This window comes from Photinus pyralis, unplaced genomic scaffold, assembly GCF_008802855.1.
Source record: "Photinus pyralis isolate 1611_PpyrPB1 unplaced genomic scaffold, Ppyr1.3 Ppyr1.4_LG5, whole genome shotgun sequence".
NCBI classification, from domain to species: Eukaryota; Metazoa; Arthropoda; class Insecta; order Coleoptera; family Lampyridae; genus Photinus; species Photinus pyralis.
In genome coordinates, this window is record NW_022170596.1 from 36,611,118 (window position 1) to 36,639,031 (window position 27,914).

Here is a 27,914-nt window from a genome sequence, read left to right on the forward strand (position 1 = left end):
TATCTCTAACGAATGGAAAATTTCAGGGGTGGGCAACCCCGAATTATTATTAAAATTTCTGATCGTTTACATATAACTGTTGGGTAAATTTTATTGCCCACAAACAAATTCCCGACTAAGCTCGCTTTATTCACTGATTCTGACACTCTTTACTCTGTAATAGTTGAAATTTGTTCAGATTAATTTATTCAGATGATGAGCTAAAAAAAATTCGCATTAAAAAATGATGTAGGTATAGAATTAATAAGCTGTCATATGATGCCATAATATGCAACTTGTTCCATATAAAAAAGTTACGTTTGTTATTATCTGAAATATTGTTTTGCGTTTTTAATTACAAAACTGGATTTAGTAGACAAAAATATGTAATTTTGGTAATTTAACCGTCTTTCTAACTCTACAACTAGGAAAGTTAACAACATTACCTATACCTACCGACTTAATTTGAAACAGACTGAATTTCCCATCTTCATGTATAATCCAAAAACCGACTTGCGGTTATTTTTAATGTAGGTAGTTATTTATTAGTTGCAACAGATCCTTTTCTTTGTATTGCAAAAGTCCATTAAAAGTTGAAGTATTGCAACTATTCAGATTTCGAGGGCGTATCCCGCGTATCTGCTAGTGTTCAAGTTATATCTTATGCCTTAGCAATACCATTTGGGATGTTCCAAACCCTAAGTGACAGGTTATAAAAGGGAATATAAAAACATCGACTACGAAGATAATACATTCGATTTTATATACCCACATACTTTATCTTTATTGGAAAAACTGGAGTAAGTTGTCTCAATATCGTTTTTCGCAAAATGTATAAACATTTCCGATGAACTGGAACTAAATCCCACTTCCTTATCTTAGGGATTGGCAAATCCTTTTGAGGTTACGTTTTGCGAAGGCCACTTAAATAAAAAAGCGGAAATAAACGCAAAGGTTTCAGCAATATCTTATATCGATATACGTTTATGAAATGCCATAAAATGTTACAATGGGAAGCTGCTAGAAAATTGCAGTAAACTAAAGGACGAGGGAAAATGTATTAGCAATTCTTTATTTAGAAACGTTCGCTTACTGGTAATTGGGATGTAAACATGGTAACAATTGATAATTAATAATATTAAGTACACAATTTTATATCTAATAATTTTCAACAGCTCCTATTCTTCTCAGGCTTACGATCCAAAAGTGAATGCAGATTGCAGAGCTTCTGTTTTACCTCAATTCGTTCTACATTACTTCCCCACTTATTGAAGAATGCATAAACATTTGGTAGATCTGTAGGAAAGCGAAGAAGTATTTTCCAAAAACTGGAGTGCTATATTTATCATATAACCTACTTTACATTTAGTGCGTACATAAAGTTTAATTTGTAGGTGTACTTTCGTTTGATCGGAACGATCCGTGTATAAAATTAGGAAATTGGTATTTTCGGCACACTCCCCTACCAGCTGCGATCTACTCTCGCCCATTTTTATTCACATATCGAATTAATTCTTAGTGCTTCGGCAGCAATTAAAAAGATGTTGAAGATATAATTTAAAATTAAAATTACAATAATTGAAATTGAGTAATAATGCTTCGCAAACATTTTTCCGTGTTTAAATTGTTTACATTTTATGCTTGGACAGCTGCCATTTAATACCGGAAACATTGCTATAACAAATTAACGTAGATAACCTACATTCGTTTTAATATGCATTCATATGCAAACCAACAGCCAGACATTCGTATGTAATACGAAATATAAATTGCTTCCCCTTGCGCCCTTGATCACTTTTGGTATTTTGAACGGTTACGGAAAGTAACATCAATATTTACCATAATAGATGTGGAACCGCTCAATTACTGCAAAGTGCTTGGGTACTCGGTCAGTGAAGTTCGTTCCAGAAATTTGAATTATTAAGGTCGTATCGACGTAATAGTTTAGGAACAATAATTCAGCTATAGAGTGAATTATCTTTCACGATGTGTTAATTTGTTTATACCCTGATCTATACCTATCTTCCAATAGAATCAGTCATGAAAAATTCAGTTTCTGATTTATGGTGTGCTCTTTGTTACACTAGTATGTCTATAACAATCAGTTCAATTTGTTTATTTCCAAAATAATAGAATTATAGAAATTAAAGTGAAGGAAACTTTTATTGGCATCCGGAATACAATATTAAAAATACGATTTCATTGAGTAACGATGTCTGCAAAAATGAGACACATAGTTAAATTATGAGAAACAATTACCATGATTGTGTGAATCTTTTGTAGGGAAACAATGCTCGATCATTACCAGGCATCTGCCCAAAAACAATCGTCGGAAGTTTCGGTACCGAAAAGATGAGCTAATGGCATTAGAGTCGTTATTTTTCGGCGAAGTTTCTTCGGTTATATTTTAATTTGGCCCCTTGCTTGTTTAATTAATTACTGTTACCTGGCAAAGGTAAATGATTTATACGGGAATTAAGTTTGGTTTCTTTATAAAGGTGAATTAATTAACTAATATGTTTACTTTGCGAACCATTAGCGTTATAACATCAGAGTGCCGGTACGGTACGGGTATGAATCACAATGAAATTGCCGTCAACACAAGCGGCCTTTATGGAAATTAGATCGATTTCCACAACCCTTTTGTGTCTCGCTGTGAAACAATAGACTCCATATATTTTACCTATATGCGGAGTATGAATGTCCAGATGAGTTACATCTGAAATGTACTAAAAAGTATGGCCATTTTATGCAGGATCCTATACATAGAGATAGTAAAAAGTTGTCGCTCTTTTACAATAACAAAAATGCATGATTTAGGTATTAGTTACTTATTCATCTGTATCAGACATTTTTAGTGGATATTTCTAAAAGAAAGCTCTATTAGTCTACATTTTTCCGTTTTCGTCCTTCTTTTTCAAACTACTCATTCAATGTTGCAAATAATCGAGATGAATTTTTTGCATTCGATTCCGTATAATTTTGTGAAAGGCTCGCAACAATCCTAGACTTTCGGAATTTGGCGAGAAGGGAAGTTCGTGGGAGGCGAATAATTTTAATACTTGTTTTCTATGTGTGGCAATCTGCATTCGACAACCACAACCTTCCCCTTACACTTACTGGTTAATTTTCCTGCTCGATTTCGATAACTATTTTTTGGACTTAAAATGTCACCAAAAGTCCACATTTTAGATAATTTTAAACAATTTTTAAAGAATAAAATTTCTTTCCGTCTGTATGTATGTAATTTAATGCAATTTTCCTAGGCAACGACCGATTTTGTTCAAATTTTGGAGCGCCACAACGGCATTGAACTTTTTTTTAAATAACAACGCACATTTTTTTTATTAAATTATTCGAAAGACTTTCTTTTTATGTGTATAACTTACAAAAATTATGCTAGTTTTTACTTACAAAAAACGGAAAAAATATTTTTTCCGGCAAAACTAAATTAGATCTAATTAGGAATTACGATTATTAATTTTATGGTGCCTTGTGACATTAAAATTAAATCTAAAATCATGAGCAAAAATTAAAAGAAGTGAGAAATTTCAAAATATAATCGAATTGAATTAACACCACGGTTTGTTAATTAACCTTTTTGTCTGCACTTGCACTAGTTTAGTAGGTTGCTATTTGTAAGAATGGCGGCGCCTACGGCCTACCACCAGAACTTTAATTCGTTTGGGTGAAGGAACACATTGAATACCTTACAGTGATTGCTTGAAAAATATCTTATATCCGTCCCTTCTATTTGTTTATGTCTTTGGACACTTATTATTGAAAAGTGAAAAATGCTTAAATTTTGATAAAAGGATCCCCTGATTGTTTGGTCGTCTCTGTAAAACACAAATCCAATTGAATTTTGAGTTGCCGAGGGTCAGCCCTGTTTGGTTGGAAACTAGTTTGTGACATAAAAATCAAGGGTGCCTTTGAAATTAAAAATAAAGGTTTTTTTGTATACCAGTCTTTGGTATACCAGTCTTTGGGGACGAGATAAACACAAATGTTATTAAGAAAAGTTGTTCAGAACTGAAAAACTGAGTGAACGAGCAAATTAATTTCTAGGCTTACATTGATTTTTTTTCACGATTTTATTTTTTAACTGATTTTTTTTAGGAAATGAAAATAGAAACACCAAAATGGGTGATAATGATCTAAAATGGTACCTAGTGAACTAATGATAATGATTGTATAAACCCACTATTAAACCCAAAACAATTGCTTCTGGGTAATTGTTGTGAAGGTATACAAAGCTTTCAAACAATTTCGTTTCCGTGTTCGAATGGTATGATCATTAGGACGCTGTCTGTCCGGATATTGAGCCAATGAATGCAATAGTCAGAAAATAATAAGAAATTGATCCCCCATTTAAAAAAAACTGAGCTTGTAGTCTTTGAAATTTCTTAAATTTGGATTTCCATAGGGTGAGGTTGTACGTAGGTACTTAAAAGTACACTGAAAGAAAGCTATATTCTTTCTCTATGCACTGGTAAAAGTGGATTGCTATACTACAACCCATGATACTACAAGTTGTAGTACCATGACTACAACCGTTTTCAAGCAACCAAGTTTCAAGGTATCATCTGCATCCGCCATTTTTTTAAAACCATAAATTGTAAAAATCTGCATTGGTTATCAAAAGAACTGAAATTTCATGTAGAACCCAAAAATAGGGGTTGCCATTTAAAACAACGAAGTTACTAGCTGCTTCCGGTATTTTCGGAAGAGCGACCATTTTGAAAATATTTTACATGGATTCGGCCTTCAGAGTAACCCCTAAGTACACATTTTCAAAAATCTACCTATTTCACTTAGAAACGTTTAACAATTTTACAATTACGATATTTTTCGACCACAAAACCAAAATTAGGAGAAGAATTCATGATTCCTCTCATATTAACCCTTTAGGTATTAAACTCGGCATTTGCATCATATAAATTACTGCGCAACCTATAAAGTCCTTCTTTTTTTAAACCATGGGCTCGGCGCGAATGCTCTTTTAATTTTGAAAACAGAAATGTGTTTGAATTTCAAATTAAAAATCCTGAATGTGCGGTGGTAGTCTGTACAATTCAGAATCTGCATGATTCCCAACAGATTTTTTAAAATCAGGTACTGTTGTGTGTTGTTTTCTATCTACTGTCCTTTATTGTCTTCTCCTGACTCTCCTGCTTTGTTCAGGCCGCATCTGCGCTTTCCTGCTCTATTGCCATCTTTTGTGCTCACACGTAATCTTCTGGTTTCTCCTGCTTACCATGTCCTTCCCTCTCCTCACATATACTCTCCTATCCACTCCTGTTTACTCATTTTCCCTCCCTCCTAATTCAATATTTTCGGACAGCGAACCTCAAAATGTGACTTTTTAACTTATAAAATTGTGAACTCTTTTGTTTTAAAATCCCGATCTCAGAATTGCGCAGTTCTCAAACTAAAACGTTCTCTTACTGTCAAAAACAAACATGCAGAAGTTATGTAGATACTTCAATTTTCAATTCAAATCCCAAATGTTCTGCAAACTGTACAACTGAAAAGCTTCATACTGTCTCGTGCCTTAAAATTACATATTCCAGATATTTTTGCATCTTTATGTCACAATTTTATAATTTGTTGTTGTTAAAGATCAAAATTTTGAAGTTCGCTGTCCAAAAATTGCGAACTAGGTGATATTGAGAAAACAGGTTAAATTTCAGCTCAAAAGCTTCATGATTCCACTTGTTTCAAAATATCAACTCCAGATTTTAAGAAGAAGGACTCACTATTCTGGTTCCTGGATTGTGGAGTTGTCAAAGTTGAACGCTCCCTTATTCCAAGCTCAATTTTTTCTAATTCATCAGCTGGAATGTCCTGAAATCTGTAGAATTCAGAATCTTCATAATTTTGATGAGAAAATCTCAAAATATGTAGGTACCTTCCGGGACTATTACGCAACTTATATCGTCTGGGTCAGAACTGTGGAATTCTCTTATATCCATAAACAAGCCTCTTGAGCTTTTAGAGGCTTGAATTTTATATTTAAATCCTGACTGTCTCAAAATCTATACCATTTTCATGATTCATATACTTGTTTGCTTTTGAACCCTGGAATTATACAATTCTCAAACTTATTTCCAAAAACAGAGGTTGTAAATTTTTGAAAATCAAATTCAAAGCCTGAATGTCTCGAAATGAAGTCGTTGTGCCTACTTATTGCTCGACTGATGCTATTTTTCTTGACAATGACACCAGAAACGAACGTCGGGTTGTAAAGCTTTAGACTTTTGAAAAGAATCACTAAATAATATGCCTCTAAAGTCCCCTATACAACCGGTGTTGAATGCAATTTAATTTGACTTAATTTCAAACGGTTTTCTATCGCAATAAAAGCACAACATTCATCTTAAAGTGTGATTGTAAAATTCTAGGTCTTAAAGCTCCACTCAAAGGAAATTAAGCACGTGTTGACCTCATTTGAAAATATTCCCCATAAATCCACAAGCACATCTTACTCAACAAGAGCTTCATTTAATTTACCAATTTTAAAGTGCCAACATGGGAACTTTCATATGAATGCGGCTTTATTCCCTTGAGTAATGATCGATTTTCCGCATCAGCATTTCAGTCTAAATATACGAAAATGTAAATTACGAGCTATAGTACTGTTATTTCACTTACGTGTGTAAAAACCTCGCCTGAGGTTAATAACATTAAAAGGAAGAAACTCACATTATTTTTCTGTTTTTATAATGTATTAGAACCTGTATAACTAGTTCACGTCGAGGTTCGCGCCGTAAATCGGAAACTACGAATTTTTAGGGAAATTGGATTCTCCATTCTCATTTTCGATTTGCAGTCGCATGCTATTGAAAAACTTTGTAGACGATAAAAAAAGAGCTCAAATCTCTTAAACGCCGAAGGTGAAAAGGAACGAACATGACGTCTCGATACTTAAAAAAAATGTCTAGTTTCTTTTTAGAAAATAAGGCTGATAAATTGCGTTACGAGTCGTTGGAAAGGAAACCTTCTCAATTTATTGAATTTTACAGCTTACTATATAGAAAAAGTATATGAGGACATCGTGATCGTAAATAATTCTTGTTGTTTGTTTGCTCTTGTTATAAAATATTCAACATTTCGGTTTTTTATCATGTTGGTCTAAACGAATGATTTTTAATACAATTATTTATACATTTAGAACCACGATAGTTTATTCAAGTTTGTATACAGGGTGAGCCATTAGTGTATGGGTGGAAGGGTTTATTAACGCACATATTTAAAAATTCATTGTCGGGGAATGTTAAAATTGTTCATTTTGTGTAGAATCATATTAGTTTACTACACTAAAAATTTCAACAAATTCGGTTCACTGGTTCGTCTGAAAATTAGGCACGCAGTTTTTCCATAATGTTTTAATGGAGACTCCAGCCCTTCAAAATATTTTCAACGAAATTGCATACAGGGTGGTTTATATCAAAGTTGCATTTTTTAATGAAACCCCCTGTACAATGTACATATTTCGATTCCTTGGTTAATTTTAGTGTGATTATGTAATATGTATTACACATGATATCTAAAATGAGCTGCCATTCGTCGTTTTTTCAAAAAGTAGATGTCCAGTAAAAATCGTAGTTATCATAAAACTAAAAGGTCGTGAATGCAGTGGTAGGTAGGTACTAATCATGAAGTGTCCTAACGGCTAAAGTTAAGCTTCTTATGTGTTAAAATCAACGCGTCAATTTTCAAAATTTCAATCAAAGGTAACTTCATTTTTTAAATAGAACTACCATAAGATCAAAGTGTAGTAAAGTGTAGTTTTTTTTATTGAATCAAGTGTAGGATTTTATTACGTTTGCCGTTCAGCGTATGTTAGTACACTTTATGATTAGTATTTGTGGGTGAACGCTATCCAAGCCACCTGCACATCCAGGAGGAAACGAGTTCCTAGCTGCGATTAATTCTCAAAATGTAGGATCATCAGGGTAATTATATATCAATCACCATCATCATTTGTGTTTAACCCAATTTGACGATCGCCTTTAGCCTCGCCTTCAACTACGACTTTAGCTGATTCTTGAACAAAATCGGGTGAATCCTTCAACCTATAGGTATACATTCTATGATACTTTACTTTAACAACGCAATAAATAAGGGATCAAAACTGTGTAATTTACCTGCTAAAATTTTGGGGGTTGAAAGAGCGTTTCTAGATAAAATGCATGTGTATGGCTATGGATTACAATTAATAACGATGCCATTTTGTATGTCTATTTACGTTCGGTTTGAAATATGGCATGTTACTTTTGCTTTCTTTTAATTCTAATTTAGAGGTTGTCTATTAGAACCAGGTCACAATGTTTCACATATTAAAGATTCGTTCCTAACACTTTCGACTACGTGACACGCGTCAAAAGCATTCCAACAATTTCATTTTCAAACTCATTTTCTTTTTTGCGAAACCGATCTGCTTTTAATTCTACCTAGACGCCCAAAACTTTCAAAAAATGAAAGGCAAAACGTTTTGATGGCCTCCCAAAAGCACCACTGCCTAATTACGAAAAGGTCATCAGCGGTAGATTTTTAGATAAAAAACATTGCGTATATCTTACCTTATTACGTTACATCCAGCTCCTACAATAATTAAAGTTGTCTTGTACGGACATGGCGGCGGTGTCGGATTGTATTAACTATAACTTCGATAGCATGTTAAGATGACGTGGAATTCTCAGATCCAACACTCACGGTTTTCTGAAAAGATATCAGATTTATGTTAATGTCACATTTTTAATTCGTGTAATTTTTTCAGTGCAAACAAATTGAAAGCATATACCTACTTATAGTTACGTAAAAACTAGAAATCTTTTCTGTTCTTAATAGTCGCGTAAACCTTTAACTAAGACCAGTTACCATCATCGCCAAGGCGAATGAAAATTTACTCAAAGTAACACAAATCAGGTTCACATTATTGTGAAACTTATCCTACTAATAGTTCTAAAAAGGCAGAGAATTGTTGGCTTTCGATACTTTGTCACAATCCAATGGCTCAAGGTGGCATGGTGTAAAGAATGTAACACAATCCCAGATTAGCTATTATAAGAGCACGTATTCTTGGTAGACGTATGCCACTACTCCAAATTAAACAAGAACCTAACTTCAACCATTAAACACACAAGACGGAGTAAAAGAATCTGAAATTACCTTGACCTACCATACATGTAAGAAGGACGATGACTTCTAAGCAACACAATACCACATTAAAGTTACCTCATAGTAGAAAATATAAATTTTGAACGTACGTATCCCATTTGCACTGCAAAAGTGACGATTTCAATTTTTTGAATGCGTGAGAAAATTGTTCAGTTTTGGGCACTCGCTTTTCATGTTAGTTAATTTTATTTCGCAACTAATTTAAAGGATTTATAACTTTAAAAAAACCTAATGAAGGATGAACAATTTTAATTACAATAGACTTTTAAATTCACACACTTAATGCTTTTATTATCAATAAGCTTCTCCTGCATTAAAATTAAAATATGCTAATTAAATCTGCCAAAACACGCTTTTTAATTTGTTTTTTCGTTTGCATGCATCCTACTTTACCATAAAACTTATTTATTGTAAATTATAGTTATTTATTATGCTAGACGATTAAGACTATTCCCTAAATTATCTTTCACGCGATGTTAATTTATCTTTCTCGCCGCGTGTATGTGGCTTATTTTATTTTTCCCATGGCAGGTCTGTACGTACAACCAAAGCTGCGTAAGTTGTGTAAAAACTTATAAAGTAAATATATTATAGATATATTTAATGTAGCAGGTAAGTAGAGAGAGACAAATAATTGAATGTTTTTATTTTCTTTAGGTTATCGATTTCGAAGCTCACTTCATCATCAGACCTTGCTAAAATATAAAATATAAACATTCAATTATTTACCTCTCTCTACTTACCTGCTACATTACATATATCCAAATAATTCACATGGAGCAATACATCAATAAAATACATATTATAAATAGTTTATGGTAAAGGATTCCCATAGACATAGACAGCTATAGTCTATTTGTAAATTGCCTACATTTTTTGTGATTTAGGTTTTCTGAACAGAACTTGGGTCTTTTTGAATTGCAAAATTAAAATTACTTTCGGAAGCATTTTGCATCATTTTCTAAAGTCCACAGATTAATTACCAAACATTAAATTTACCCTGTAGTCCACTTTTCTTTACTTTCATAGCAATTCTGTTAATAAAATGTGAACTGTCCCTCTGTTATTAACGGAACTTTGCATATTTAATTAGATTCTGGACGACGCTCGTTCTCACACTTCGAGTCAGTTGGCATTTTGTTCTAAACTGGTATGATAATTGTTTATAGATTGTCACATGCATTAAAAATGGACCAATAACATACCCTGAAAAAATTAGAATAAGAATGAATAATAAACGAATTCGGAACGAAAAAATAGGTATGTCATCTCCATCAGCGAATTCTAAAACAGAGCTCCATTTTTTGCGACTTCTTCTAAGGGACATACTGCTTGCTCTCACAATAGCAAATCCAATTTTTATTCGCAGCCAATTCATGATTGTACTATTCCATTTCTCAAATAAACGTTCACGTAATCGTCTCAAGAGAGTTCTAAAGTCATATCCAAGGAATCCATCAACAAAAGTTACCAATGGAGTGAAAGAAGCATGGCATCGCTGGCGAGCTTCTAGGTATTTCTTTTTCTTTTCATTTTCTGAACGATTTATCACCGATTCAAAGGAGAGGGACCCATATAATGGGGCACCTGTGTCAACAACACGAACATCAAATAATGCCTCAATTTGTGACTTCCAAATCCCACGGCATCTTAGATTAGCACGTAAAGCAGGCTCGGTAGTATATTATCTCGAATTAATGCCATAAGGTTTCCTATAGAACCTCTAATTTCATTGTATCTTAAACCTCTAATGCGACAACTTTAAAAGGCATGTTCTATTGAGAGATTTTCACCATATCCATCACATACTGCAGGAATATTAACAGGAGTTCTACCCCATTGCGAATGGTATGACCATCTCTGAAATCTAGTGGTGATAATTCAAGATTAAGACGCTTGAGGGGCATCCAAGATAACCATGTATTCATAATTTTATCAGTAGCTCTTGAGATAACACGTTGATGTCTATATATAAAATTTTCAAGAGTTCAGAAGAATGTTTAATTTTCTTTCACGGCTAATTCTTCGACAATAGTGTAAGATAGCTTCATGTGTGTTTAAATTAAAACCAGAACGTGTAGTTAATCATTCCGAAAGTATGCTGCAATCCGGACAGGGAAGTTTCATAAGCAAGACTATATATAGCATCCATTACAGGATTAGTCTCGGGATTAGTTATACTAAGTCCTCCATTTTGATTGGTAGATGAAAAAGATTGGATTCATCTTCACTCACTTCACCTCGAAGAAGGGATGGAATTATCCGGAATGACGACTAGATGGGTTGTTTGTGCCCGAGGAAAATATCCATATTTTGGCTACGACGTCTTTAAGGCATTCCACAATAGCAAAGCATCAAGAGCAGGAGCAGAAGGAATCATCAGCATACCAAATCTAAGCTGATTTTCTTATTGAATTAAAGGCATAGTAGCAATGCCATAAATAAGTATTGCTCGTTCGCTCGTCCGTCCGTCCGCTCGCTCGCTTCATGTCCATCGATTTAAAAGAGAACGGATGGACCGGTTACTAATACATTTTGCAGACGGATTTTATTTATAAAATTTGTAGATCGGAGTTCGTTATTGGCAATGTAGGCCAAAAATAAGGAAAGCCCTTTTGACATCTCCGTCAGTATGAACCGAACTGCATGAAATTGAAACTGGGTATATCCGCTACCACTTCTGGTTGACGAGTATTGCCCAAAATTTAGTCAGATAGTCCCTTGACCATTGTTTACCTATTTTTGCAAACAAAATTGGAAAATTCGAAACCGTTCGCGAGTTATCATATATACAGGCGGACGGACGGAAAATCATGAACGAGCTTTGTCGCTCGTTAATAAACAATCGTTTTTCACAGTATTGCACACGAGCGATTTGTATTTTTGAACGTCCGTCTCTCCTGATTTTGGGCATGTGCTATGAGTTCTGGACAAGTTTTTAAGAGTTATTTTAGTAGCGCTTCAGGCGAAGGGTGAAGAAATGCAATAAACTATATGAGATTTTTACCTCTTGTCGTAGATAAAACTATAGTTTTTCTGAAGTGTGTGTCCTGTCACTGATACTTTCTATTCAAGAACTCGTAATATAAAAATAACGGTAATGCTTTCTGTTTTTAATTTATAATAGGTGGAGTTTTAGCTGAATGCAATTAGAGCTATTAATAACGAGGAGTTAGCACTGACTTTAGGGGACACGTAAAATGAATAACGTTACTTCCCTATAGAAACCTTTTATTTCCCTAAAATTCCCTCTAGATTTCCTCAGAATTTCCTCTTATTTCTTCAAAATTTCATAATATTTCTCTAGAATTTCCTTTAATTTCGTCCATTTACTACATATTTCCCAGCTATTTCCTTGAAATTGCTTATACATGTACGTAACAAGAATTTCCTTTATTATGAACCCCTCGGGGTTGATCACGAATTATTTTAGGGGACGAAGATTTCCTTCAATACCTAAAAATTGCTACCATTTCCCCTAATTTCCCAATATTTCTAGCATTCCTTTAAATTGACACAAAATTTCTCCGAACTAACGTGAAACGAATAACGGTACCTATTTCCCTATAGAAACCTTTTATGTCCTTACAATTTTCTATACATTTCATTAGAATTTCCTCAGAATTTCGCCTAGGTTTGCTCAAAATTTCCTAATATTTCCCTAAAATTTCCTCATTCCTTTGAAATTTCCTTCTACTTATCCTGATATTGACCCAGAATTTACTTTAATTTCGTCCATTTCCTATATATTTCCCAGCAATTTTCTCGAAATTTCCTATATGAGGGACAAGAATTTCCTTCGTAATCAACCACTCGATTAATAAGCCTACGGAACGGTTTACTCGCGCTCGCGCAGAACAGAATTTAAGGGAATTTTCTTAAAATTAATTCGAAATTGCTTAACAATTGTCGAAACTATTGCAAAATCGTCATCAACTAGAACTTGGGGAGGAATGAATTGCGAAATGTTCACATTCTTCGTTCGGTCAAGAAATTCAAAGAGGAGAAGGTGGTGGCTCGCTTCTGTGCATAGACTGTTTTTCACTTACCAATATACTGAAATCAACGTTGATGCTAGATCTTTAGATTTCCAGCTCTTGGCCCATGATATTTAATAAATGTTACAACACACTTGCTTACTCATACAGTTTGCATGTAAGTATTTTTTACCATAAAAATAATTATGTTGATGAAATGAACGTAACAATTCAGAAAAAAAGCGATTAGCCTTGAGACTCAATGAATATGGCAATTGGAAAAGTGTTACGTACGAAGATTTCGAACAATTATTCTCCCATGATGACCAATAGAGGAAATCTAAGTTCTTGGTCATTGATTTTTCGCAAAAAATTGGTGTTATAAGCGATACTGAACCCAAAATAGTTCCAACACAGTACTTTACCTATAAATTCAACAGTTCGGGACAAAATGTCTACTCTGATTGTAATACCTAAGCCTTTGCTTATGACACCCTTAATTTCGCCCTCACCCCCACATTAGCGCCCCAGTAGTGAGTATGCTAGTACCAAAATTCCTTCAATCATACACGAGTGCCATCACGATGGGTGATGGCACTAGACGAATTTCAAAAATGTGTACGCTTATTTTTTAGAATGAATTAAGGTGTACAAAAACGTAAGCCCATAAATTTTACCTTGAATTAAAACAAAAGTATCCTTTTTATATATAGGTACTTCTGCTGGGAAGGTTAAAAAAACAAAACCGCGAGACTGTCCCCCAAAATATAAAAAGTAATGTTGCAATTGCCATTACTTCATTCGGAAAGTAGATTAGTATTTTAAAGGCAATTAATTTATTTGACTGTATTCCGCTTTCTATAAGAAATCTTCGACACTTGGCAATCGGTACAAGTAGCAACACTTTTACACTCTTATGACGCTTACCTGATTACAACTTTGATTTGCCATAGAATTGGGTTATGTATAGAAAATGTTAATTCTATTGATTTATGCTCCATTTATAGTGTAGTAAATGTTTTTAATTAATTGATGGTTGTGGAAATTTTCCCACAACACAAATTGACTTGACATTCATTTATCAATCTAATTAACAAGAATTCTTTTTACGGACTCATCACTCTCACTTAAAAAAAGTGTTTTAGAAAACTATAATAGGCATGTAAAGCAACGCCCGCCTTGTAACACACATATTAAATTTGAACTAATCAGTGCGGAAATTTTTCATTAAACTTTTGCAAATTGATTTGAAAATGAAATGAAAACACCAACGCGGAGAAAAATCGATCAATCGCATTTTAATTGCCTATAATTGTTTTGGGCCTCCTCCACACGTTGGCGAAATCGCATATAACAACCATCATTTTAATTCCATACCGACTCGCGAAATGTGCAATCGACGTACATCCGGTGATTCGTAATTAAAATTACGTCCTTGTCCTTTTTTGCTTGTAATAATAATAATTGTTACCGATCGCTATTAACTAATTCACTTCCTGATAGGCGGCACGAAGTTCCTGCATTCGTTGACCTAAAGCTAGTTCTACTGCAATGGCATTTCAATTTGGTCCCAAATTAATATTCTAAAGAGTTACGATATAAGACATTTTTCGTAGATGTAAACTTTTCACATGAATTTCTTCATCTGGATATTGCAGAAGGGAATAGATAAAAGATTAGAAACTCGTTAAAGTAAGAATACAAGCTCCAATATCATATTTATTGTAAACTTTTCACCATGGCGTAATGTTTCATTTTCTTTCAAATAAGTATTACCATTAATGTGGTTTTTATTCATTGGTATTACCTACTTTTAGGTCCAAGGCACAATAGCATAATACAGTATTTCAGATTTGTCAAAAATTGACATAAAAATTGAATAAAAGTAGAATGCATATTGCTGGATAAGGGTGATTGATTGTCAATAGCGTGAAATGATATAGTTTCCTATTAGTCCAGCAACCCCAGAAATTCGGCCAGGGTGGTGCATTCTTGCCTTCAGAGTAATCGTGTTCGTTATGTTTAGTAAAACGATCACTCAACTGGAACTTTTCACCATTTAAGTGATGGTGTCTATCTGGGAACACGATAACTGGCAAACACTAGGACCGATTCGGTTCAAACTTTGAACAGTTGACCTATATGCCATATGTATTAAGCCTATTGAAAATGAGTCAAATCCAATGATCCCGTTTGGTGACACCGCTCTGCCGCTTTTCTATAACGGTTTACACGATTTTTATTCCGGGGTTGATTTTGCCACGTCTTCAAATTTCGACTTTCTCCACCACAACTGTGTTTATTATGGAAACTAGCATGGTACGAGGGTTAAAGATGGTGTTGCTCAAATGATATTTGAACTCGAATAATGTTGCAAGCGCATTTTAGGTGGCGCCTGAAATGTCGTTTGAACTTCGCCTCCTGAATCAGTATGTAAGTTTTGATAAATTAGTAAAAGTATTATTAAATCACAATCTAATCAACAGTCATTAATTGTTACCAAATCCTGCAATTTAAAGCCCCTCAAGAATCAAGATGAACGGAAACATTTCCTGGGACCTCTCCTTCACGCAGTAATTTACCAACTTGATGTTATCGTCTCTGCCGAATTATTAGCGACAAAGCCTTGACTTCACTTGCATTTAAATAAATTGACTACCAGCAAAAGGATACGTACTCAAATATCAATTTCCTGGGTCATTATCGCACTCGTTGAACCTTACCGTCTAAATATAGATCTTCAAATAGGACAAATTAATTTACTTGCACATTGCTTACGAAACGATCTTTAGTTTACAGTACAGCTAAAAATGGACTGAAGTATTTGCTACAAATTTTAAATGGAAATTAGGTAACGGAAACCCAAAAATTGGTTTTTAACGTTGAAATTAGGCACAGAATTAAGAATTTTTATTACTATTATTGTTATACAAGTGGGTATATATAGCTTAATGTTTCAATAAAATTTATAGAAGCGTTAAATAAAACTTTAAAGCTTATGCTAATATTTACAATATTTTCCAAATTTATCACTGCGCATTTTGATTGATCCATATTGAGGATTAATTTAGGGGAGAAGGTTGCCTAATTGAACAACGGCGGCAGAGCAAAGCGATGCACGCCTTTTAGGGGGGTTGATGGTATCTGTCGCTTTTTTAGATCCTTTTTACGAGGTTTATTGGGTTTGAATCGTTACCGTTTCGAGCCGAGTTTAAAGAATTTTAAAAGCCTTGGTGCCCACTATTGGTTTTCTGATTTTTGCTCTCCAAAAATTAATTGTTGCTGCGATGCTGCCTTAAGTGCTCAAAATTAATCTTTCTAATTAGAATTACATTAAAATGATGAAACTTTGGATCATATTCAAATATTGTGACTGATATGAATCTGTACATGCCACCTTCATCGCACTGCTGAAATGCGTAGATTCAATACCAACCATAATATTTGAAACAATTAGTGCACAAGTTCCACTTTTATCCAAATTTTAATACACGAATTGTCGAACTTCAAGCTATACTGTTAGCTAACTTCACAGAAAATAAGTACATCGAATATAATCCTGTGTTTTGGTACAAGATGAGTACAAACTTACAGCTGAATTTAAACTAAATGATTATTTTGATAAGGATTTCGTCGGTTTTAACGCCCAATTTGCTAGACTAAACATTTCCCAATAAGCTGTAACATAAAGTGGAGAAACGTTAAATACACCAGACAAGAACATCAGTTGAAATATGTCGGTATATCCAATACAATGTCTGATTAAGTGATTAGGATGAGGAAATATATTAATATCAATATCATACTTTATGTAGGTAGGTATATTCGTTATTTTTAATGAATAAAATGGAAAGCACGTTATGTGCCGGAAGTTTATATTTATCGATCGTAAGTTCATAGTATACTTTTTACTTTATGTACAAATTGCTTGCTTATGAAAATTCATTTGCATACCAAACTTCGTAAATCGACCTATAGCAGAGCCCGATCTTGACGGTTTGTTGTGTTCTAGGGCGAAATTTTAAGTATAAAGCTTCCTCACTAATCTCTTCATCGCTCTTGTCGCAAGGGCCACAAGCCCAAAATTCCTAGTACGTAGTCCGATCTAAAGCTATTTTTGCTACTTTCGTTATAACGTTATCAATTTAAGATCTTCAAAAAGTCATCTATTTTTTCGCATAAGCACTTTTCTGGATCGATGTGTGGTATCTACCTATATGTTACGATATCGAAGATTAATCATTGTTTAACTTACTCTCGTGTTTAAATACTCTTTGATGTTACAAGATAAAACAATTTCAGTGGAAATAATAGGTATCCATACGTGCCACTAACAACTATGCCATATTGAAAAATATTATTTTACTTATACTGATTATTTCACGCTCAAGGATTGTTTCCAGCGAGTGTAAAACCTAAATGAACCCTCGATTTGGAGAGAATACTCCACTTCCTCGCACTTTTCATTTCTTCTTTCGTATAAAACATACACTGATTGATTGATTGATGTGTCTATTTTAATACAGCCAACAATACAAGCGTATGGTACCTGGTATCTAAATTTTTGGTCAAAGGACCCACCTCCAGTCAATAATTTTGAATGTACCCTTTTTGCTTATGTTTCAGCCATATTAAAAAAAGAACTTAAATACACATCCAAGCAGTTGACATACGTCAAAATATTGTCGTGAGATGTTTACTCTAAAACACGATTCTGAATAAGTACAACTCTTGAATGTGAACAAGTTTCATATGTACAATGCCTATAAATTTATGGCGGTATTTCACAATTCACATTACCCAGATTCTAGGTAGGTACTTAATGTATTAAAGAAAACAAAAAAAAAACTTAATTTCATTTTAATTCGTTCCAAAGTGTCGTGGCAAACCACTGGAAGTGATTTCTCCAAAATCTTATCTTGGCAACCTCAAGCATCGCAATTAAACGAAAATGATGAGTAATTCTGAATATGATTAAGATAAATATAAACATTACAACGCTGATCGCTCGTCAATACTTAAAAAAATTGAAAACAAAAGCACTTTGTTGTTTCAACAAAAGCAATTGAAAGAAAATCAATATTAACTGCATGTTGGCATACAGATACATAAACGCCCGATTTCTGCAAGTCAAAAATCTGAATGAGAACATACCTGAAATTCCGAAATGCCCTTTCCGGTTTTATTTTAAAGCGAAAGACCGTGAATTCAAAAACACCAACATAATCCAAATAGGAAATTCACAAACAATGAGCGCGCCGAATTTTTTAATGCATTGACGAGCCGCTTCCGAATTAAGTGGGAAGCTGCGAGTAGCTGCAGCGGCAGCAAGTAACTGATTAACTACCAAACTAATCGATTTTTTAGCTGCAATATATTTTTCATACCGTACGCAACTATGAATCGACTATTGGGAGAAGACTGCGGTGCGCGATAAGTATGTGGGTGCGCGACAGACAACTCGTGTTTCCCTGGTGTTTGTTATTTTAGCGATTGCGACTGCGCTTAAAATTGCAACTTGATAATTAAATTCCACTGCTGCTGTTATCTGTTGTTGATATTTGTCGATAACAGTGTGTTATGACACGGGCCCATAACCAGTTGCTACAGACTACATCTATTAGCGTGCTATTTATTAGGGTGCGCGTACCTGCATTTCGGTTTGCTAGGTATATTCGCAATTTCTTCTGAGGCATTTAGAATCTTTTCACTTCATTTGACATCACTAGTGACTACTTAATTACTTTTGGTTTTAAAAGTAACTTCTCATTTTTCCCTGCGTCATATCCTCTCAATAGTTTTAAAATATTTGGCGGTATGTAAAACATGACTACGTTTGCGCCATCTGTCACAAATCTATGACAATTATAGATATAATTCCTATATCTCGTTGCGCTCTCTTACTGGTAGAGGGTAGAGTTGGTCATTGATTAACAATTTTGTTTGAAAATAATTCACTGGTTTCGATTTTTAATTTTCGTATCCGACTAAGTTCATATTTTAAATTTATCGTTGATTGCTAAAGTGCTAAAAGTAATCCCAATAAACTAATATTTTCTTCTTATCGATTATATCAATGATTCAACAGTTTTTATGGAAAACATATAAGTATGTAGCGTTGAATTTATAACTAACTAGTACAACTGCAATATAATGTCTTCTTGTAACTTTCCCCACGTTTATTCTTTATTATACCTACCTAAAACACACTACAATGTCGAAATTGAAGTCTTCGCCGATTTCACGGCCATAGGTATATACAAAAAACGCTCCTTATAAAATCTTTTTTATGATTTAAATACTTTTTTCGATTTAAATCATTTGATCTTAAATCTTAAATCATCAGACCAATCAGTTTTATTGAATTTAAATCCTTTACAAACCTTTTGTCACAAAACGATTAAATCATCGGAAAAGATTTAAATCATTACATCATTACATGATTTAAATCTTTATACGTGATTTAAATTAACAAAATTAACCTGTTTGAATGAATTAAATACATTGAAAGTATCTTAAATACTTTCTAAAAAGATTTAAATCACAAAAAATATTTAAATCTCAAAATGATTTATTATCTAAATACTTTCTTATTGACAAAAGGTTTTTTTTATATTTTTGAGGCCATCGATTCAGAATCTGAAATGAAATTTATTGCAGAACAAAATGGCGTAAAGTTAATAACGTATTTATAGTAGAAAACTTTAGAGAAAAAATTTCGATGANTTTTTATATTTTTGAGGCCATCGATTCAGAATCTGAAATGAAATTTATTGCAGAACAAAATGGCGTAAAGTTAATAACGTATTTATAGTAGAAAACTTTAGAGAAAAAATTTCGATGAATTCTAAAAATTTTCCAAAAAAATCATTGCTTTCTTGATATTATCAAGTTTACAGAAATATAATTATATTGTTTGGAAAACGAAATGGCTCAAAACTAATATTGGATTCTGACTAATAACACCACGTTTCCTACAAAACAAAAATGTCCAAAACGTTAGAAATCATAAAAAAAGCATTGCTTGCCTATAATTCAGTTTTGGCACATGATCTTACAAGAATAAGTTTTCTATAGAAAGCTGAAAATATAATATCCTTAATTCAGTCTTGTGCGAAAAATACTATCATACTTTGAGAAACATTCGTCAAAAGATGAAACTTGTATTGTTTGATTTAGCGAATGTATGCAGTATTCGGATATAAAAAGAATTATCCCTTCGTCGATTATTTTTTTAAATAAATTTACAAGTAATATTTAATTATCAGCGTCATCTTCGCTATTTCTCTCATTACCTATATTTGTTAACCTGAAGAAACCCCTATTTGACAATGGCGTTTAATTTCTTTAAAAGGCTATGTAAATTTGCGGAAATATGGGGCAATATGGGCTCCTGATGGTAGCAATAACAATATTCCACTGCAGTGCGTGTTAAAAACTATTAAATGAAACCTCATCACAAAAACCTTTCAGATCTTTCAGTCTAAAACAGTTCAGAATATTCCTTCACCTTCACCACAAACATTCATTAGATGAAGTTTTGGTAACTGTTGAGGGCGCATCCAAAATTTTAGTAAAAACTCCAACGCGCGCTGCTAAATAAAATCTCTTTTGTAATTTCTTGGCGACAAAAGAAAAAATCATCCATAGTTTTTTTGTTATAAGTCGTCTGCGTAAACTTTGCAAAACTATTTAACGCGTAGGAATACCTGCAATTCTAATAACAGCCAGGGCCGCCGCCAGAAAAAAATATAGGGAGGGTCGGCGGACACTCCCTGACCACTCTTGCCGGCCGGCCTGATCACATCTCAAAAATTTTACTCCGAAACTATGACCGGAATTTAAATTTTTTTACAAAAAAGGAGCTGCAAGTACCTATTTCTTTGGCACGAAAAAGCCTCGATATTGTTATTATCAATTATCATATCAGGTTTAAGTACTCTACTGGCTACTATACTTAGTACTTGCACCATACCAAATTACTGAAACTTTTAAAAAGAGTTACCATGATCCCGAGTTAATACTTGATATTTCATCAAAATCCTTTCGCGTATTTTAGAAAATATGTAACGGGACTATTATAGGCACCTTGTTACAAGGGCCCACATTTTTGCGAAAGCGAAAAAGTATTGGTGCTTGTTTAAGCTCCCTTTATTGAGAAAAAAATTTTAAAAAAATTTTCACCGTAAACGTTTCAGATGAGGTCTCAGCATCACGAAAATGAGATTTTTTAAAAATGTCTGTACCATTGTGTGTCCGCAATGTTGATGCTATCAAGTTGAAATGTTGTGAGTAATTACGCCTCGTAGAGATCTGGAATTGTTTTTGGTGAAAATCGAAAAATACGTGCCCGAGTTTTCGCAATTTTTCCGAACCATTCCAAGCAAATGTCGTCACCTTATTACATAGCGCAATTTTGCAGTTATCGAGTTGAAAATTTAAGAGTAATTCCGTATTGTAAATCTCTGAAACCGTACTGTGTTTGGTAAGAATTAAAAAAAAACGCGTTTTCACGATTTTCCTGGGCTGTCCGAGCAAAGTTACAAGACGCAATTTCGAAGTTGTCAAGTACAATATTGTAACGTGATTTATAAATTCGGGTTCGATTTATATCAATATTTATTAAACAAAACTAAAACACTATAAAATCCGTACAATTTATATCACTCACACTTCGCAATTTATTTCAGATTTTAGCGCTCGATGTTTCATACGTACTCGTTCGGTAGTAGACTGCCGCGATGTTCGGTCCGCAACCATTTATACACGCAAGCAATGTAAGTCCCGAACATTCTCGAATACGCGTAGAAAATTCCAGAGCGCCAAAGGCGACGTCATGTCTGGAGCATTTCCGTTACAATATTTCAGGGTACATAGGTATCGTTGGTGGTCGGTGCCCTATTTATTGGTCAGTGTGATCGAAAATTTATTTCTTCATATACATGGTGTTCACTGGAAAATTAAATGTATTGATATGAGAAAAAATGTCACTTTAATGGTGTATATTAACTCTTTTAGGGTAGGCCCTTATTGTCATTTCTTAAGGTACCTTTACACTATCATACTTCTCATGTGATTTGTCATATGATAAGTAACAAGCATTTAGATTTGTGTTTACACTATACTATTTTTGGTATTATGGCTGTCATAAGGAAATAATATGGAAATAATACGTAAATCGTGGAATAGGGATATTTCTATTTCTGCATGACAAATGACATGACTTATTTTAAATATCCAAGTGATCCCGCCCTTTTATGGTTACTTTTCGCATTTTGCTGTTGTAGATACTTATCTGAATACTTGAGTAAACCAGTAAACTTTTGATTATATCATTGATTACAGGTGTGTATAATCAATGATTATAGGTATATTAGTTACTAATGAATGAATAAATTACATAAACAATAAATCGAGCAATAAATATTTACGAGTATATTGGTATTTGGTTGTCTGGTTGTAGTGGTGTTTTCAGACACACATTGTCAAATAGTCTTGATTGGTAATTAACCCTTCAAATATATTTGGGGTAATCTTTCAAATAAGGGAACACTCATCCTTAATGTCGACCAAGGGGACGACTCTGTTTGATTTGTTAATGAAACGCATAACGGAGAAATTATTTTTAAAATAATTGTTAAACTTTTTTTGTTAAAAATGTACTATGATTTTTGAGGCACTTTAGAAGTTCACCTGTGCTTTACAGGTGATTTTTTTGAGTTCTAAGTTAGCCTGAAGGTACTTTTTTGTTGAATACTTATCGTGATAATTATCGATTTATTTTAATACAGAAGTTAACCGCACAAAATTGCTTATTTGCCAATTTATTTAAAATTTTACGGGATCCCGCAAATACCGGGTTCCCGCGGGATTAACATCTAACGATCCCGCAAATACCGGGACGGGATTCAGATTTTGCTGCGGGATTGCATTCCCTAGCTGCTTTTGAACTAGTAGCCCAATCTTGGAACTGTTTGAAATTATGGATTCTACAGGCCACATTCTATAAGAAAATTTTTTTTCCGGGTCGATCTGCGACAATTTTTTCTTCGGGGCCCAAAAAAAAGCAGTGTATAACCTTCCTTTTTTTCCAAAAATCGACTGCACCAACATTTCTCGGGAAAACACTTTTTCTTATTAATTTTGGTGCGTAGAATCCAAAACAATTCGTACTTTTTCGATCAGACTTCTCAATCACAAGTTATAGACTAGAAACCAATTTCGAAAGAAAATTCAAAGGGCTGTAACTTTTGAACTAGTAGCCCAATCTTGGAACTGTTTGAAATTATGGATTCTACAGGCCACATTCTATAAGAAAATTTTTTTTCCGGGTCGATCTGAGATAATTTTTTTTTCGGGGCTCAAAAAAAGGCAGTGTATAACCTTCCTTTTTTACCAAAAATCGACTACACCAAAATTTCTTGGGAAAACACTTTTTCTTATTAATTTTGGTGCGTAGAATCCAAAACAATTCGTACTTTTTCGATCAGACTTCTCAATCAAAAGTTATAGATTAGAAACCAATTTCGAAAGAAAATTCAAAGGGCTGTAACTTTTGAACTAGTAGCCCAATCTTGGAATTTGGAACATTTTAATTTAGAGAAGTTATATAGGTTTCGTAACTTCTTGTATTAAAGTCATATGAAAAACTGTCAAGTGTAAAGTAAAGCATTAAAACTCTTACGAAAAATATGTTGGTAGTAAATATCATATAACATATCATATAAAAATCATGTGAGATATATTATAGTGTAAAGGTACCTTTATTACGGTTTTAGCATGGATAATTTATGTAATTACTTAACACCTATTAGTTCTATGGCTTTTATTTACCATAGAATAAACAACTTACTATTTCTTTTTATAGGTTAAGTGACCAGTTATTAAAAAATTAGTCGTTTTCAAAAATTTGTATTCAATCGAAGGCATCATGAACAGTTGAACGACGTCTTCTAATTTACTTTTAAAGTCAAAGTTTTATGTTGACCAAACTCCCAAAGTTTAATTGTCAAATTCGCCCAGGAAGTGAATTACCTAACCTTAATTAGGCCGGTAAGGTTTTTTTAAAAATTGCTTCTTTTGGTTAACTGACAAATTCAAGGAAATGGCGATGTTTGGAACAACTCGCCGAATTTTAGTCGAGACCAAGAATTTAACCAAAGACCCACCTCCCGGAATTAGCGCGATACCCGATGAAAGTAACTGTAGATATTTCCACGTCGTAATGGCCGGCCCTAAGGGATCGCCCTACGAGGGTGGGCTCTTTAAACTCGAAATGTTTCTGCCCGAAAATTACCCGCTTAGCCCACCGTCCGTTAGATTTTTGACTAAAATCTATCACCCAAATATTGACAAGCTGGGACGTATTTGTTTGGATATTTTAAAGGATCAGTGGAGTCCCGCGTTGCAAATGCGTACAGTGCTGCTCTCCATACAGGCACTTTTGAGTTCACCAAATCCGGACGATCCTTTAGCTAACGATGTGGCGATTATGTGGAAAGAGAATCAGTCTTTAGCCACATCCGTAGCTGGGGAATGGACTCGGCAATATGCTGTAATTGATGATTAGTAATCACAGTTAGTAGTAATGTGCTGATTGTCGTAACAGGGTAAATTACGAATGTTATTGAGCTTTGTGCTGTTCTTATAAAGTTGATTGAAAAACAAGATTTTGTATAGCAATATTAGTGTAGCAACTTTTTACATTTTAATACAAATTGAGTCAAGTACTGTTAGTTTTGTTTGAAAGACCAATCCATTGGAGTGTTGTGCACAAACCCATGTGGTCTTGGGTAGTCTCACGGGTGGTTCGTGGTATTCTTTACGTATCCACGGTCGTCTTTGATGGTCTCTCTACAGTCGTTTTCATTGCCCAATCTATATATATACAGTGTGTTTTTTTTCCAAATGCTAAGTTTTTTAAGATATTTGAAAAGATCAATCAATTTGCTGTACAACATATTTATATGCCTATCGTTCATGGGTAATAGTAGGTTTTGTTTGGTGTAGTACAGAGCAGTCACATTTAAAATGTGGATATAAAATACGATGTATGTTTATTGTACTCCAGTACATTTAATATGCAAAAATATTTTAATCTTCATGTAAAATTTTGGCACAGTTTCTATTATCCTAATGCTAAAATTAAATTGTTATCTTCATGATAATTATAAATACATAATTTTTTTATCTTGTTCATAATTTTAATTCTGCCGCCATTTATTATCTTAAATCATTCCTTTGCTGGTAATAGTGAGATGAAAATACGTTACTTCATATAGGAACAAAAAAATTTAAATTTAACATCAATATAATAAATAAAATAAATTAATTATTTAATTTTATCATTAAGATAAATAAACATATTGACAAAATTTTACTTTATTATTATAATATTTTTAAATGCCATAATCATTGTTTATTTGAACTACTTTTCATAAGGCGTGTTTTTCTTGCAAAATCTTTTTGCAACGGTGAAACTTGGTCAAATAAGAGTTTGATTCAATGGGAAACTCATGTCGTCGATTCCTGTACTCTATGGTTTTATATCAATTTTGTGACCTTTTCATTTACATACAACAGCAACAAATTGTGCTTTTTAAACTTTCTTTAATTTTAGTTGCCTTAAAATGTTGATAATTTATTATCACTATAACATTTTATTTGTATAAATTTACTCAAAGTGATATTAGGTAGTCACAAACCAACTAGGAAACATTCATAATTATACAATCTTGCAGATTTTTTAGATTTTACAAATTTTTGTTCTGTTTTTGAATATCATTTTTTTGCCTAAGTGAACTATTAAAAGTAAAATGAGTGCTGAACCCAGTCCAGCAAATCAAACTGTCGATAGGGAGAAAATCTATCAATGGATTCTTGAGCTCACAAATCCGGAGACGAGAGAAAATGCACTTCTTGAACTTAGGTGAGATTGTTTTTGTGCACATCCAAACAACTCGCTGTTTTTTGCAGCAAAAAGAGGGAGGTTGTACCAGATTTGGCTCCTATGTTGTGGAACAGTTTCGGAACAATTGCAGCCCTATTATTAGAGATTATCACGATTTATCCTGCTATTAATCCAGCCACGCTAACTGCACATCAGTCCAATAGGTAATTCCTCTCGGGTGTACTCGGTTTTTTAATGTTAACTTTTAGGGTTTGCAATGCTCTAGCTCTATTGCAGTGTGTTGCTTCACATCCCGATACCAGATCACAGTTTTTACTGGCGCATGTACCTTTATTCTTATATCCGTTTCTGCACACAATATCAAAAACACGACCTTTCGAGTATCTCAGATTAACAAGTTTGGGAGTTATCGGTGCCTTGGTTAAGACAGACGAACAGGAAGTAATCACCTTTTTACTAACAACGGAAATTATACCTCTCTGCTTGCGAATAATGGAGTCCGGCTCAGAACTAAGCAAGACGGTTGCGACTTTTATTCTTCAAAAAATCTTATTAGACGATAGTGGCTTAAATTACATATGCCAAACCTATGATCGTTTCAGTCACGTCGCTATGATTTTGGTAGTCGGTCGATTAGTCCAATTCAATTATGATCATTGAAGTTTTTAGGGTAAAATGGTTTTGTCATTAGCCAAGGATCCATCCGCCCGATTGCTCAAGCACGTTGTTCGCTGTTATCTGCGACTATCGGATAATTCGAGGTTTGCTCAATATGCTTATTTTAAACGCCGTATGAAATGTTTTTTAATTTTAGAGCACGTGAAGCTCTGAGACAGTGTTTACCTGATCAGCTAAGAGATACAACGTTTAATACCTGCCTTCAAGAAGATAAATCGACAAAGCATTGGCTATCGCAATTGTTAACAAATTTAGAAACTCCCGTCGCTCCGGATCCTAGACAAGTCGATATTCCTGTATTAACTTCCCAATAACTAAAAATTAGATTGTGATGGATTTTTATATATATGTAGTGTACTAAGCATATTTCAACGACTTTTATTTGCTTACCAATCTTAAACAAGTTTGGCAGTGATGCAAAGTACAAAACCAAATTAATGGCAATGTAATTCCAAATAGGACACTCTGTAATAAATAATGGCTGATTTGAAAAATTGATATTAAAAGGCACTTCCTCAGTGGCGTCTACTTCTGCCTGCTATAATTTTGCATTTAACCAAAAGGATGAAATTGGATTGTTATAAAACAAATGTGACCACTTGAAGTAGATATTGATAACGAATACCTTTAAGTCAATCATTATTGATCTCTTTGTATTGTGTTTTTTTTTGATTTTGTATTTACCAGATTCAAATTAGTATTATATATTATTTAAAAACAATTGTCTTCTGATTTCTTAACACTGTGTCGCAACTGCCAGCTTTCATAAAAATAACATTAAGGACTGCCAGGGAGTATCTTTTCCATATCAAAGTTTTGATAGCATAATTGTTGGTGGATTTTCTCTTGGAAAATGAAATGTATACACTTGGGATATACAGGGTGGTGACTTGCGTAACGCATCATAGGGATTTCAATGAAAAATTCATAACATGCCATTATTGGCTCCCCAAATTATTTTAGAGCAAAAATGTATTGTTTCTTGTAGAAAAAAATTTTTTACGTCAATCAACCGTTTTAGTTTTCAATTGTTTGCATAATAAAGACGGAAAATTGGAAAAATAAAACCCTCATCTTTTTCAATAATCTGTGATGCCATGGAATTTTATAATATTTAAATATCTTGACGAGCAAAATTTATAAATGGTAAAGAAGCTTTTTGAATATATAATTATTTTACTGCAGAT

General features: G+C 33.6%; 3 protein-coding genes across 9 annotated transcripts in view; 2 read left to right on the plus strand and 1 right to left on the minus strand.

Annotated features, from left to right (window-relative positions):
• LOC116170937 (transmembrane protein 198) overlaps nt 1-18,601 on the minus strand; it is a 38,164-nt gene extending 19,563 nt beyond the window's left edge. For 2 of the 5 annotated variants that reach the window (XM_031487509.1, XM_031487508.1), the window contains exons 1-2: nt 18,294-18,601; nt 8,565-8,703 (exon numbers count right to left, since the gene is read on the minus strand). The gene's annotated coding sequence lies outside the window, so the exon portion shown is untranslated. The remainder of the gene's footprint in view (nt 1-8,564; nt 8,704-18,293) is intronic. The other 3 variants (XM_031487507.1, XM_031487502.1, XM_031487504.1) reach the window with 3 other exon arrangements.
• Nucleotides 18,602-23,986: 5,385 nt separating this feature from the next.
• LOC116171256 (ubiquitin-conjugating enzyme E2 N-like) lies at nt 23,987-24,868 on the plus strand. 2 transcript variants are annotated; one of them, XM_031487985.1, is made up of 2 exons: nt 23,987-24,196; nt 24,241-24,868. In XM_031487985.1, the coding sequence occupies exon 2, from the start codon at nt 24,244-24,246 to the stop codon at nt 24,706-24,708; it is 465 nt and encodes a 154-aa protein (XP_031343845.1). In that variant the 5' UTR covers nt 23,987-24,196; nt 24,241-24,243; the 3' UTR covers nt 24,709-24,868. The 2 variants fall into 2 exon arrangements, with proteins under 2 accessions (XP_031343845.1, XP_031343844.1); XM_031487984.1 differs by having other exon boundaries at nt 23,987-24,191; nt 24,242-24,868.
• An 815-nt stretch (nt 24,869-25,683) lies between these two features.
• LOC116172122 (CCR4-NOT transcription complex subunit 9) lies at nt 25,684-27,448 on the plus strand. Of its 2 annotated transcripts, XM_031489264.1 has the most exons (6): nt 25,684-25,831; nt 25,880-26,067; nt 26,115-26,252; nt 26,298-26,670; nt 26,719-26,810; nt 26,864-27,448. In XM_031489264.1, the coding sequence occupies exons 2-6, from the start codon at nt 25,955-25,957 to the stop codon at nt 27,039-27,041; spliced, it is 894 nt and encodes a 297-aa protein (XP_031345124.1). In that variant the 5' UTR covers nt 25,684-25,831; nt 25,880-25,954; the 3' UTR covers nt 27,042-27,448. The 2 variants fall into 2 exon arrangements, with proteins under 2 accessions (XP_031345124.1, XP_031345123.1); XM_031489263.1 differs by having other exon boundaries at nt 25,690-26,067.
• The last annotated feature ends 466 nt before the right edge of the window (nt 27,449-27,914 follow it).

Coding starts and splice junctions, on each gene's coding strand:
- LOC116172122 (XM_031489264.1), top strand. CDS start 25,955: ATGAGTGCTGAACCCAGTCCAGCAAATCAAACTGTCGATAGGGAGAAA. Junction 26,253..26,297: donor ACTGCACATCAGTCCAATAG/GTAATTCCTCTC, acceptor GTTAACTTTTAG/GGTTTGCAATGCTCTAGCTC. Junction 26,671..26,718: donor GTCACGTCGCTATGATTTTG/GTAGTCGGTCGA, acceptor TGAAGTTTTTAG/GGTAAAATGGTTTTGTCATT.
- LOC116171256 (XM_031487985.1), top strand. CDS start 24,244: ATGGCGATGTTTGGAACAACTCGCCGAATTTTAGTCGAGACCAAGAAT.